General features: G+C 39.7%; 1 protein-coding gene across 1 annotated transcript; it reads right to left on the bottom strand.

Annotated features, from left to right (window-relative positions):
* Positions 1-11,439: 11,439 nt before the first annotated feature.
* LOC127232148 (eukaryotic translation initiation factor 3 subunit D-like) lies at positions 11,440-13,182 on the bottom strand. The gene is given in 2 exon segments (XM_051198112.1): positions 11,440-12,188; positions 12,190-13,182. Coding segments are annotated over 2 exon segments (1,629 nt in total). The 5' UTR covers positions 13,089-13,182; the 3' UTR covers positions 11,440-11,458.
* Between the last annotated feature and the right edge of the window lie 351 nt (positions 13,183-13,533).

Genomic DNA, 13,533 nt, shown 5'->3' with positions numbered 1-13,533 from the left:
AATTAACATCACCACTCAGTGAAGTTTGTATTCCATGGAACTGAAGATGAGCAATTGCTGGTGAGAGTACCTCAGCGGTTGGCCTCCTCCTGACATGCTTGTAACCAAACATCAACATCACTGCCCCCCTAATTATTTCACACCAGTTACTTCAGTCGCCTTGGTTTTTAAAAGAGGCCTTTCTGCCCAACCTAACACTTATTCAAAGCTCGGATTTAGTCACAACCCAACCCATCTTCAGACAGCTCATAAATCATTACACAGTGTTTATTCATGCAACTTCTTAGTAGACCCAGTAACCCACTTGGAAAATCTTAAATGGTCACACTTTTTTCATTGATTTTTCTTAACTGGTTAAAAAATTGTTCATTTATACCTTTGGTTAGATTCTATTTGGTAACACCTTTTAATGGTTTATCTACAAGACTTTTTCAGTTTCTGTCTTGTGAATGAAATCATGGGGTGACATTTTTCTGGGATATTCTCTGTAATCAGAGAGATGTTTTACTAATAAATTACTGTGCTCTTTTACTGTTTGATTCTTATATCTGTGTACTGTATAATAACAGAAGAAACACATATTCATAGGAATGTGCTCTTACACCCAGCAGGTCTGTGCCTGAGGGTCATCGTTGTTAGGAATAAAACTCGTGGTGGACCTTCAGGGATTCCATGGCAAGCAGGGTGACCAAGGCAGGGGGCAAACAAGCCAGGCAGACAGAGCTTAGTGAGAAGTTTTATTAGAAAGGGAAGGAGGGAGGAGGACAAAAGAGGTAAAGAGACACAGAGACAAAGAGAGGACAGAAGAGAAGAGGGAGAGAGGAAAAGTACTGTCAGCCCCAGGAGAACAGCTAGAAAGAGTTTAAGTGGTCAGGGTCTTTATTTTAAAGAGGTCCTTTGCACCTGGGCTGACCATGGTACTGCCTGAGAGCATTCTGCCAGGGAAGAAGGGCAGGCCAGAATAATGCCTGAATCCTCACAATCATTCCCAGCACACACGTTTTAATGTGGTTGTCCAAAAGAGTATTCTGGAGTGAGATTTCAGTTCAGATTCTGACACTGGACCTCATCCACATCTCTCAGTCAGACTGTTTAACTCTAAAGAGCCTTGAGTCCCTCACTTGAAAGTGAGAGCATCAAAATCACGTCTAAATATGACTTAGGGCTGTGGTGAGAAGTAATGCAATGGGACTGATTTATACAAATAAACCATTTGTATAGGGCTTGACACAGTCCCCATGTTAGATAAATGATGTGTTATTTATGTCTTAATTAGCACCGTCATCCAGAAAAAGGTTCAAAGTGTGAAGTTCTATAAGACAAGGCAGGCGATGGTCTGTATCCACATCTACATGTGGGAGAATAATGCAAAGGAAAGTCAAAATACTCTTGACAATAACAACATGCACGTTTGAAATTCTTAATGTCTCCAATGTAGTCATAGATGTGACAACAAAAATGAGCAATATTCAGAAATAATGTCATAAAGCTTAAGAACTTCTTATTGAATAAGAATATAAATTGATACAAGTTATAAATAAGTCTGCCTACTGATGTAACAGATGTTCATGAACCCTGGAGCTTCCCCCAGCTTTTGTTCCTTTCTCAAAGCATTCTAAGAGAAGGAAGTTGTCTGTGTTCTGGCTTATTAGTTCTTGGCTTTCGTTGTTTCCAGTAATCATTATTGCAGGTAGAAAAGCTCCTTGGAAAAGGCGTAGAGAAATGTCATGCTTCTTAACTAAAATATAATCTGAACAATAAGCACTATTACTGAATGACCTTTGTGTTTAGTAATCTCAACAAAGTACACTGATGACTGGAATAATCCTGGATTCATTTCCTTATGTCACATATAAGTTGTTTAAGGCTCTTGAAGAAGCAAAAATAAATTACCTACTTAACGGTTATCACTAAGAAAAATTCTCTAACAACCTAAGATTAGTCGCAGGAAATTCATAAGTTAGAAAGTATTGATTAAAAAAGTATTTGTGGGGATTGTGTGGGTAATTTTCACCAAACCCCCAGGAAATTTCAGTCATTCTAAGCATACAGCTCCTGGTAAGGCAGCCACTCTCCACTGGAAGAATACACATCCAAGAATATGTGGTCAGTCTGAACTGGTCTAAACGATTTATAAATAAAAGGACATAAAGTTTGGTGTGTAAACGGGGTATGTCTGAGAAGAGTTGGGGAATGAGTGAATATGTGTACAAAACTCTCAAAGTACAAATAAAAATAAGTATTAATCAACAGGATCAAAAGTGCTTGAGAAAATTACCCAGTGTTTTGGTCCCAAGTAAATACAAAGTCTAAAATGTTGAAACAAGTATTTAGTTTTCAAACAGTTCAAACTTGAATTCTACTGCTGAATTCTACACGCTTAGCAAACCAACCTCTTACAATGGGTTTGCTTATCAATTTAATGATGATAACCACATTTTGCAGTTGCATATGGGGATCCAATGAGAAAACACATTCATACCAGCTAGCCAAGAGCCTGATACTTGGCACTCACATTGTTCATGGTGAACCCTATAAAGTACTGTGGCAACAACAAAGTAATGTTATTGGTTACCCAAGGAGTTCTCTAGCTCATGAAGGTGATGAAGTGACAGGCCTGCTGTTACTACCTCTTCAGATTCAACAGTGAATAGCCCATTGTCAAAAAATAGCCTGAAATTTGAATTGGTAGAAATAGTAACATTAAGAAAATTCAGAGTTGCTTCGAATCAGACACCTTTTATTGTTTGTTTTGTTTTGTTTACTGTTTGGGGAGTTTGAGTATCTGGATTATTTGTCTATTTATTTATTTATTTATTTATTTATTTATTATTTTATTTCGGTCAGAGATTTAGCTCACCAGCACACCATTCCCTAAGGAAAGGTTAGAACTGAAGGGATAAGGGCTTCTAAAATGGAGTGGAATCTTCATAATAACACCACAAAATTAATATTTTATATTTATGCCAAGTTTTTTAATGAAAAATTAAAGCTTACATATTCTTACAATAGCGTCTGTCACTAACTCAGTGGACTGTAGGTACTCTGTGTCCACACCAAGGCCCTATTAATGCACAAAGTACTTGAAACTTATAGGCTAATATAACACCTGCTGCTTAATCTGATCCCCAAGACATTATCCATCTCAACTATTAACTGATTCAATCGATTTTACAATAAGGAAAACAATGTGGGGGGGGATGTTTAAAACTTACTCACAATTCAAGTGCTTGCAGCTGGAAGAGTTAAGAATTATTATCGGGGCTGGGTGTTGGTACATGCCTTTAACCCCAGCACTTAGAAAGCAGAGGCAGGTGGGTCTCTGTGAGTTAGGGTCCAGCCTAATCTATGGAGCTAGTTTCAGGACAGGCTCCAAATCTACAGAGAATCCCTGTCTTAAAAAATAAACAAACAAAAAAGAAATATCACCAAGTAGAATGACTCCAGAGCCTACACTCCTAAGTCCCAGTACATACAGGCTGTCTTCAAGACAAGCACAAGTTAAACATTTGAAACAAACAACCCCAGTAAATGGTGAGGTTTTGGGAAGGCATGTATTGTTCCTAATTTGATATTCCACAGCTAAAATGTGTGCAGGACACTTTACAACATGGCCAGGTGTTTCTTTTCACCAAGGAAAAATCACTTTCTCTGTATCATTTGTAAATGTTGGCTTTTTTTTTTTTTTTTTTTAGAAATGTATTACAACAGCATGATAGGAGGAATCCCAGCTCAAAGGTGCCAAAAAACATATTCAACAAAATCATCAAGGAAAACTTTGCAAATCTGAAGAAGGATATGCCCATGAAAGTACAAGAAGCATACCGAATCCCAAATAGGCTGGACCAAAGAAAAAAGACCCCTCGACATATAATAATCAAAACACCTAGCATACAGAATCAAGAAAGAATATTAAGAGCAGCAAAGGAAAAAGGACAGGTAACATACAAAGGCAGACCTATCAAAATTACACCTGACTTCTCCAAGGAAACCCTCAAGGCCAGAAGGTCCTGCATAGATGTTCTAAAAGTATTAAGAGAACACGGATGCCAGCCTAGGCTACTATATCCAGCAAAACTCTCAATCAATATAGATGGAGAGAACAAGTTATTTAATGACAAAACCAGATTTTCCCAATATGTATCTACAAATCCAGCCCTACAGAAAGTATTGGAAGGAAAACTCCAACCCAAGGAAGGTAACTACGCCCACAAAAATGTAGGCAACAGACCAACTACACCAGAAACCAAGGGTGAAGCAGAACAAATATATTCACAATACCACTGCCAACAACAAACCTAAATCAAACAAGCATCAACAATCAATGGTCCTTACTCACCCTCAACATTAATGGTCTTAACTCACCTATAAAAAGACACAGGCTAACAGAATGGATATGAAGACAGAATCCATCCTTCTGCTGCATACAAGAAACACATCTTAGCTCCAAAAATAGACATTATCTCAGGGTAAAGGGTTGGGAAAAGATTTTCCAATCAAATGGAAATAAGAAGCAAGCAGGCATAGCTATCCTAATATCTAACAAGTTAGACTTCAAACCAAAATTAGTCAAAAGAGATGAAGACGGTCATTTCATATTCATCTCAGGAGAAATCCATCAACACAAAGTCTCAATTCTGAACATCTATGCCCCTAATACAAAGTCACCCACATTCGTAAAAGAAACAGTACTAAAACTCAAAGCTCATATAAAACATCACACACTTATAGTGGGAGACTTCAATACACCACTCTCAACACTACACAAGACTACAAATCAGAAACTCAACAAAGAAACAAAAGAATTAACAGAAGTTATGTCTCACCTGGGGTTAACAGACATCTATAGAACATTCCATCCAAAGACAAAAGAATATAGCTTCTTCTCTGCTCCACATGGAACCTTCTCTAAAATCGACCACATACTAGGTGACACAACAAACCTCAACAGATACAAGAGAATACAAATAGTCCCCTGTATCTTATTGGACCACCATGCTTTAAAATTGGAATTCAACAACAGCACAAATAGCAGAAAACCTGCAAACTCATGGAAACTGAACAATGTGCAATTGCACCACTCCTGGGTCAAAGAAGAAATAAAGAAAGAAATTAAAGACTTTCTAATATTCAACCAGAATGAGGATACAACCTACCCGAACTTATGGGACACCTTGAAAGCAGTGCTACGAGGGAAGTTCATTGCACTAAGTGCCCATATGAAGAAAACAGAGGATAATCACATAAGAGAATTAACAGCCCAACTGAAAACCTTAGAACAGAGAGAAGCAAATTCACCCCGCAGGAGTAGACACCAGGAAATAATCAACTTGAGGGCTGAAATCAACAAAATAGAAACCAGGAAAACAATACAAAAAAATCAATGCAACAAAGAGTTGGTTTTTTGAGAAAATCAACAAGATAGACAAACCTTTATCCAAATTAACGAAAAAGCAGAGAAAGAACATGCAAATTAACAAAATCAGAAATGAAATGGGGAACATAACAACAGACACAGAGGAAATCCAGACAATTTTCAGGTCATACTTTGAAAATCTGTATTCCACAAAAATTGAAAATTCAAAGGAAATGGACAAGTTTCTGGATAACTATCACTTACCAAAACTAAATCAAGAACAGACAAACAACTTAAATAGACTTATAACCCGCAATGAAATAGAAGCAGTCATCGAAAGCCTTCCAACCAAAAAAAGTCCAGGGCCAGATGGATTCAGTGCAGAATTCTACCAGACATTCAAGGAAGAACTAATACCACTACTCCTCAAACTGTTCCACAAGATAGAAACAGAAGGTTCATTACCAAACTCTTTTTATGAGGCCACAATAACTTTGGTACCCAAACCTCACAAAGACACAACTAAGAAAGAAAACTATAGACCAATATCCCTGATGAACATCGATGCTAAAATACTCAATAAAATACTGGCAAACCGAATTCAAGAATACATTGGAGAAATCATCCACCATGACCAAGTAGGCTTCATACCTGGAATGCAGGGATGGTTTAACATACGAAAATCTATCAACGTGATCCACCATATAAACATACAGAAAAAGGAAAACCATATGATTATCTGCCTAGATGCTGAAAAAGCCTTCGACAAAATTCAACACCCTTTCATGATAAAGGTCTTGGAGAGGTCAGGGATAACAGGAACATACCTAAACATACTAAGAGTAATATACAGCAAACCAACTGCTAACATCAAAGTGAATGGAGAGAAACTTAAGCCAATTCCTCTAAAACAAGGAACAAGACCAGGCTGTCCTCTCTCTCCATATCTCTTCAATATCGTACTAGAAGTTCTAGCTGATACTATAAGACAACAAAAAGAGATCAAGGGGATCCAAATTGGAAAGGAAGAAGTTAAACTGTCTCTATTTGCAGATGATATGATAGTTTACATAAGCGACCCAATAAACTCTACCAGGGAACTCCTACAGCTGATAAACACCTTCAGCAAACTAGCAGGATACAAGATAAACTCAAAAAAAAAAAAAAACAAAAAACAATAGCCCTACTTTTTTCAGACGACAAAGAGACAGAGAAAGAAATCAGAGAAACATCACCCTTTACAATAGCCACAAGCAACATAAAGTATCTTGGTGTAATGCTTACCAAACAAGTAAAAGACGTATATAATAAGAACTTTGTGACTCTAAAGAAAGACATTAAAGAAGATACCAGAAAATGAAAGAGCTCCCATGCTCTTGGATAGGTAGGTTAAACATAGTAAAAATAGCAACCTTATCAAAAGCAATCTACAGATTCAATGCAATCCCCAGTAAATCCCACCAAAATTCTTCACCAACCTTGAAAAGATAATCAACTTTATATGGAAAAACAAAAGACCCAAGATAGTCAAAACAACCCTATACAATAAAAGAACTTCAGGAGGCATCACCATTCCTGACTTTAAGCTCTACTACAGAGGTATAGTTCTGAAAACAGCCTGGTATTGTCATAAAAATAGACAGGTAGACCAATGGAATCGAATTAAAAATCCTGATATTAATCCACGCACCTATGAACACCTGATTTTCGACAAAACAGCTAAAATTATACAATGGGGCAAGGACAGCATCTTCAACAAATGGTGCTGGCACAATTGGATGAGGGTGTGTAGAAGACTGCAGATAGACCCATGTCTGTCGCCATGCACAAAACTCAAGTCCAAATGGATCAAAGACTTCAACATCAATACAGCCACATTGAACCTCTTAGAAGAGAAAGTAGGAGGTACCCTTGAACAAATTGGTATAGGAGATTGCTTCTTGAACATAACTCCGGGGGCACAGACACTGAAAGAAACAATTAATAAATGGGACCTCTTCAAACTTAGAAGCTTCTGTAAGGCAAAGGACACAGTCGACAAGACCAAACGGCAGCCCATAGACTGGGAAAAGATTTTCACCAATCCTATATCTGACAAAGGGCTGATCTCCAAAATACACAAAGAACTCAAGAAACTAGTCAACAAAACACCAAATAACCCTATTAAAAAATGGGGTACAGAACTGAAGAAAGAATTCTCAATAGAGGAAATCAAAAAGGCTGAAAGACACTTAAGAAAATGCTCCACATCCTTAGCCATCAGGGAAATGCAAATCAAAACAACTTTGAGATACCATCTTACCCCTGCCAGAATGGCTAAAATTAGAAACACCAGTGATGACTTATGTTGGAGAGGATGTGGAGAAAGGGGAACACTCCTGCACTGCTGGTGGGAATGCAAACTCATACAGACATTTTGGAGATCAGTATGGCGGTTCCTCAGGAAAATGGGAATTAGTTTACCACAGGACCCGGCAATCCCCCTCTAAGGCATATACCCAAAGGATTCACATCCATGCAACAAAGACATCTGATCAAAATTTTCATAGCAGCACTATTTGTAATAGCAAGAACCTGGAAGCAACCTAGATGCCCCTCAATTGAAGAATGGTTAATGAAGATGTGGCACATCTACACAATGGAATACTACTCTGCAGAAAAAAAATAATGGTATCTTGAAATTCGCAGGCAAGTGGATGGTACTTGAAGAAACTATCCTGAATGAGGTAACCCAGTCACAAAAAGAGGAACACAGTATATACTTACTCATATATGGATTTTAGACCTAGATCAAAGGATCACCAGCCTAAAACTCACACCACCAGAGGAACTAGGATACAAGGTATATTCTAAGAGAGTCATATAAAGTCCCTCACAGAACTGGGCAGGGACAAGTCCCCCCAGAGCTCAGGTGAAGTGGGGGGGGGACAGCGAATGGAGAGAGAAGTAGGAGAAAATGAGGGGGAGGAAAAGAAAACATGTGCGACCAGGAAGATTGAGCCTGGTTATGGATAGAAGATAGGAAAGAGAGAGAGAGAGAGAGAGAGAGAGAGAGAGAGAGAGAGAGAGAGAGAGAGAGAGAGAAACATAAAAGAGGGAGCCAATATTGGTTTGAAGATAAAATTGAACACAAAGAAAGGTCTAGAGAACTACAAGACTGCTCCCAACTAACAATCTCAGCTTCCGTGGAAAGGCTATCATAAATGCCCTTCCTGGAGAGTGAGATCAACAACTAACTTATCCATGGAGCCCTCAACTAATGCCTGTTGAAAACAGGATCAAACACCCATATGTAAACACTGAGTCGAACTAGAACCCAGATGCAGATGGAGATGGAAACACATAGAGACAGCTTACCTGAACAAGGAGGAGCTAACAGCCACTAGACTGATAGCTGGGAAGCCAGCATGGGACTGACTCAGGCCCCCCTGAATATGGGTCTCAGCCAGAAGGACTGAGTAGTCTAAGGGACCTCAGACAATGGAGCAAGGATGTATCCCTGGTGCACAAAAGGACTTTGCAAACATATCCCCCTTGGAGGGATAACTGCCTTAATCTAGAGACAGGAGAGAAGCCCTAGTCCCTACTTCACAGGACCTGTCAGATCTACATGACCCCAACTGCCTGGCATTCTCCTACATATGGAATTGGGGTGGGGGGATGGGAGGGGAGAGTGTTTAGAGTGCATGTGAGAGGGCAGAGAGAGTAAAAGGGAGGGAAGGATGGAGGGAGGGCTGGGGGGAGGGAGGGAGGGAGAGGTAACTGGGATCGACATGTAAAATAATAAATTTTAAAAAAATGCTTTGACTCCAAAATTTAAGTTGAAGGACAAGTTACTGGGGAAAAGGATTTCTATTTTTGTTTCCACAGAAAATGATAAGATATGGATTCCTTCCAGACTAATGTGGTTTGATCACGCCAGACCGCCTGAAACATAGTACAAGGTGATCCATTCAAAACAGATAGTCAAAACAGCCCTACAGACTACAGCCAGGTTATCTGAATCTTCTTCGAATCCCCCTTACCAGCAGGAAGTAGTTTGGAAAGAACGGCACCCAAATTCCCAAATATTGTGTATAAATGTTTGTTTTCATTTAATTGGACTTTGTTATATAAAATTAAATTTAAAAAAAGAGGGAAAAAAAGAAATGTATTACAACAGCATGATAGGAGGAAGTTTTAAAAGCCACTTTGCAAAATCAAAATTCAGTAAAATTCTTCAATCATGGATTGTACTTAAAAGGCCACAAAAGGCCTTGGGATTTTCTTTAACCATATGATTCCTGTCATAGGATAGAATTTTGATTTTTATTTGGTACCTATTGTGGCAGAAAATATTGATATTAATTCCTAAAATTCTTAATAACAACAAGTCAATAAGAAGTTTACATTTGGATACTAAGTTATGGACTTAGAGCACAAACATAGTATCTACGATTCAATGCTGAGTGGTTGAGACTAGCACAACAGAGATGATAATTTTAGAAATAACCTGTTCTCTATAATAAGTCAAAACTAGCTGACTCGTGAGTAGTGGATAACTCATGAAACCTTAAGTTGGATTTTTTATATCATTCATAGATAATATTTTCATGGCCAAAGCCTTGGCAAGTGTCTCAGGCTGAGGCTCTAGAACAGCTGAATTGGAGATTTTGAAATGTGGATTGTCATGTTAGGAATTTATTAAGAATCCATAGAGCTGAATTCCAGTGAAGAAAGGGAAAGAAGGTAAGGACAGAACCCTGGAGAAGTGAAGATGCTGTGTAATCAGAGTTCAGTGAAGGACTTGGAGAGCTGGACTATGAGCATCCTGAGCATCAGTGAGTCTCACTCAGGGTGCTCAATGGATTGGGAAGGGAGAACAACCTTAGGGGATCAGGGGAAGAAACTCCCAAGAGGCTGCCTGATGACAATTCCCAGTAGCTAGACAAGAAGGCCCTGATCCTTCACTGGGCCTATGATTAATGCATCACAGCATCTACTACAAAGAATAGTTAATATTCTGAGGAAAAGAGAACAAAATTATGTGAGTATGGATAAACAATGACTAATGACTAAAATGTGGGTGAACATTCCCAAAGTTGGAGCAGGATGACAAACTAACTGGTCTTCTGTAGGTTTACCCATATTGATCCCTAACCTTAGCTTATCAGACAGACTTAGAGCCTTCAGTTCCCATCTTATTTCTCACAGTTTCATCTTGGTAACTTTCTCCTAGTTTGGATCCTTCTCTTCCACAATATTTCTCCCATATACATCTCTCTCTTTTTGAACATTCAGATTCATTATTCAAATAGGAAAAAAAAAAGCCAAAAATAGTTGTTCTTAAAACTGTTGAAGTACAGAGAAATTTGAAAACACATAATTACAAATCTCCACCCCTTTTTCTAATGCAAAACCAGAAATTATATAATAGAATTTATCATAAAGAAAAAATAAATTAAACTGAATATATAGTTTCTGCTTAGAATATAAGAAGCCATCTAAATTATTGTAAGTTATAATTCACCCACATGACACAATGAGTTTCTATAGACAGCAATTATGATAATTAGATACATTAGTCATCAGTCAGTGGCATATGCTTTGCACAAAGTTAAAATAGCAGGATACTTTACCTTAGTAGAATCGCACAAAAACTAAAAATAAACAATGATGTAATTGAAAGAATGAAGAGTTGATATTTTTCTTCAGTAGTTTTCTGAAAAATCTACTAATGAAGTAACTCTTAGTCACAGAAACCTATTGATCTCATTGAGTTAAATCCCAATTCGCTACTGAGAATATACAAACTCAGTCACTTTCAGTTATATTTTTTCCAATTAGCTATATTTATTATGGTATACTGTGTTTTCCTCTGAAGTTAGATATTTATTGGTTATATGCCTTAGGAAGAATACTAGTTTAAGAATAATAAAATATAAAAATAAAAAACTAGAATTCTAACCACAATTCTGGAGCTTCCATTTTTTGTTTTTTTTTTTTGAAGGAAAAGAAACCAAACGGACTTAACCTTTATTTCATCTGCCACAGAAAGTAGGAGCCACACACATGCTGCACAAGCGCAGCTGGGTGGAACACTAGTGCATCAAGCCGACTCACTTAAGTTTCTTCCTCTTCCTCTTCCTCCTCTTCTTCTTCCTCATCCTCTTCGTCCTCCTCAAAGCTGAAGGTGCCATCAGGCAAGCTGTAGACTCGGATGACTTGCTTGTTGGGGTCCTTGAGGATGAGATATTTGCCCTTCTCCAGCTTCATGCAGATGACAATGACACAACGTAGGATGCCCCAGGCGTTCTCTACGCTCAGGTTGATCTGGCTGGCAAACTCATTGGGCTTAAACTGCTGGATACCCAGGATGACATGACGTGAGGAGTCCTTTACATGGTACCGGGACACATACCCGAGCTTCAGGTACTCAGATCCAGCTAGCAAAGCACAGCAGGTCCACCGCGCTAACTTGTAGCTGTTGTTCTTCAGCTCAGTGGCAATGACAGCCCCGTGCTGAGAGTCCAACTTCTGCCACCAGTCAATGCAGTTACAATGCCTGGAGTCCCACTCATTCAGCGTTTTGATGTTGATGAAGGACACTTCCCCATTGGCTCCAGTCATGAAGCCATCGTGTTCACAGCGGACAATAAGGTCAATATCATCTCCAAGTTTCCACCTGCGGTAACGGTAAGCCACAGAGGCAATCTCATTCTTATCCATGTCATTCTCCACAAATGGGTTTGGGTTGGGGAAATTGTATCTTTCTCTCCCCATTCCCAGGCACTGCTGGGAGAAGTTGTGGTTGATGTAAGTGGCCTCCATGGCCAAGTTGCGGGGCGAGTTGAGGGGGCTCATTGGCTGTCTCACTCACAGTCAGGAGGTCGAAGTCAGAGTTGTCCCTCTTGTCAAAGAAGAGTTTAGACCCGACTCTCTGCACGACAATGTCCCAAGAGTACACGGAGGGCATGCAGCTCATGAGTGTGGCTAAGATGGTGTCAGTGGCAAACACATTGCCCTGTGTTTTTGCCAGCTTCCGGATGACAGCGTCGTCTGTGGTGGTGACAGTGTAGAAGATGCGCTTGATGCTCCGCAGAGGCTTCTCACTCCGAGTGGTGATACGGTCAAAGGCTTTGTCATAGTACTCTAGTGCACCACAACACTCGATGTCTTGAGGCTCCGACACTTCCAAGTAGCACATCTTCATCAGCTGAGGGAAGTCCATCTCCTCCTTCACCTCCCAGTCACTGCGAACTTCAACTGAAGAGTCTCGGGGTTTCTGTGACTTCTGGTCCCATTTCTGCCTTACTCCAAATTGCTTCTGGAATTTTTTCTGCAAGCGAATTCTTTCTCTCTCTTTCTGCTTGGCACTCTTGGGCAGCGTCTGTAGGTTGAACTGCACCATGTTCCGGCGATCTTTGTCTCTGCCGAGGTTCTGCTGTGCGAATCTCATCTGGTTCCGCTGGTAGGCAGTCTTCTGTGTGCGGGCTGTGCCCACCAGCTGGAAGCTGGTCTCATCCTCCTCATGGAAGTAGGCATACTGACTTCCCCCACCAAACTGAGAGGAGTACTTGTTTGTGTATCTCTTGTCTTGGTATGTGGCCCCCGTCCAGTCTGCAACCTTCCCCAGCCGATCTCCTTTGCTGAAAGGCTGGTAGGGCATATCCCGAAACTGCTCAGGAACCACACAGGGACCCCAGCCCGATGGGTTGTCCTGGATCACAGGAGTCATGAACTTTGCAATCATCTAAAACCTGCAGTGGGCTCCGCAGGCCCGGATGGCGACAGATGGCACAGGTCAGAGACTGCGATATCCTCGATACTCCCAGGAACCAGGACAGGAGGAAACTTGCCCACGCAAGAGCTGGCGCCGTAAACCTGGAACTTCCATTTTTATTTATTTTATTTTTATTTCACGTGTGTGAATGTTTCACATGTAGGACTATACAGCATTTGCCTGGCCTGATGTCCATGGAAGTTCTAAAATGGAGTTTGATCACTTAGAACTACAGACAATTTTAAATTGCCACATGAGTGCTAGGAATTCAACCTACGTACTCTGAAAAAGTAGTCAGACCCCCCTTTTTTTTAAATATTCTTTTTACTTAATTTTTGTGTCTTTCATATTATGCTTCTTGATCCTATTCATTTTCCTTTACCTTTGCATCCTCCTGATGGGAGATGTCATCCTG

This window comes from Phodopus roborovskii, unplaced genomic scaffold, assembly GCF_943737965.1.
Source record: "Phodopus roborovskii unplaced genomic scaffold, PHOROB, whole genome shotgun sequence".
NCBI lineage: Eukaryota > Metazoa > Chordata > Mammalia > Rodentia > Cricetidae > Phodopus > Phodopus roborovskii.
Note: the sequence above shows the minus strand (reverse complement) of the source record. Positions and strands in the feature narration are given on the sequence as shown.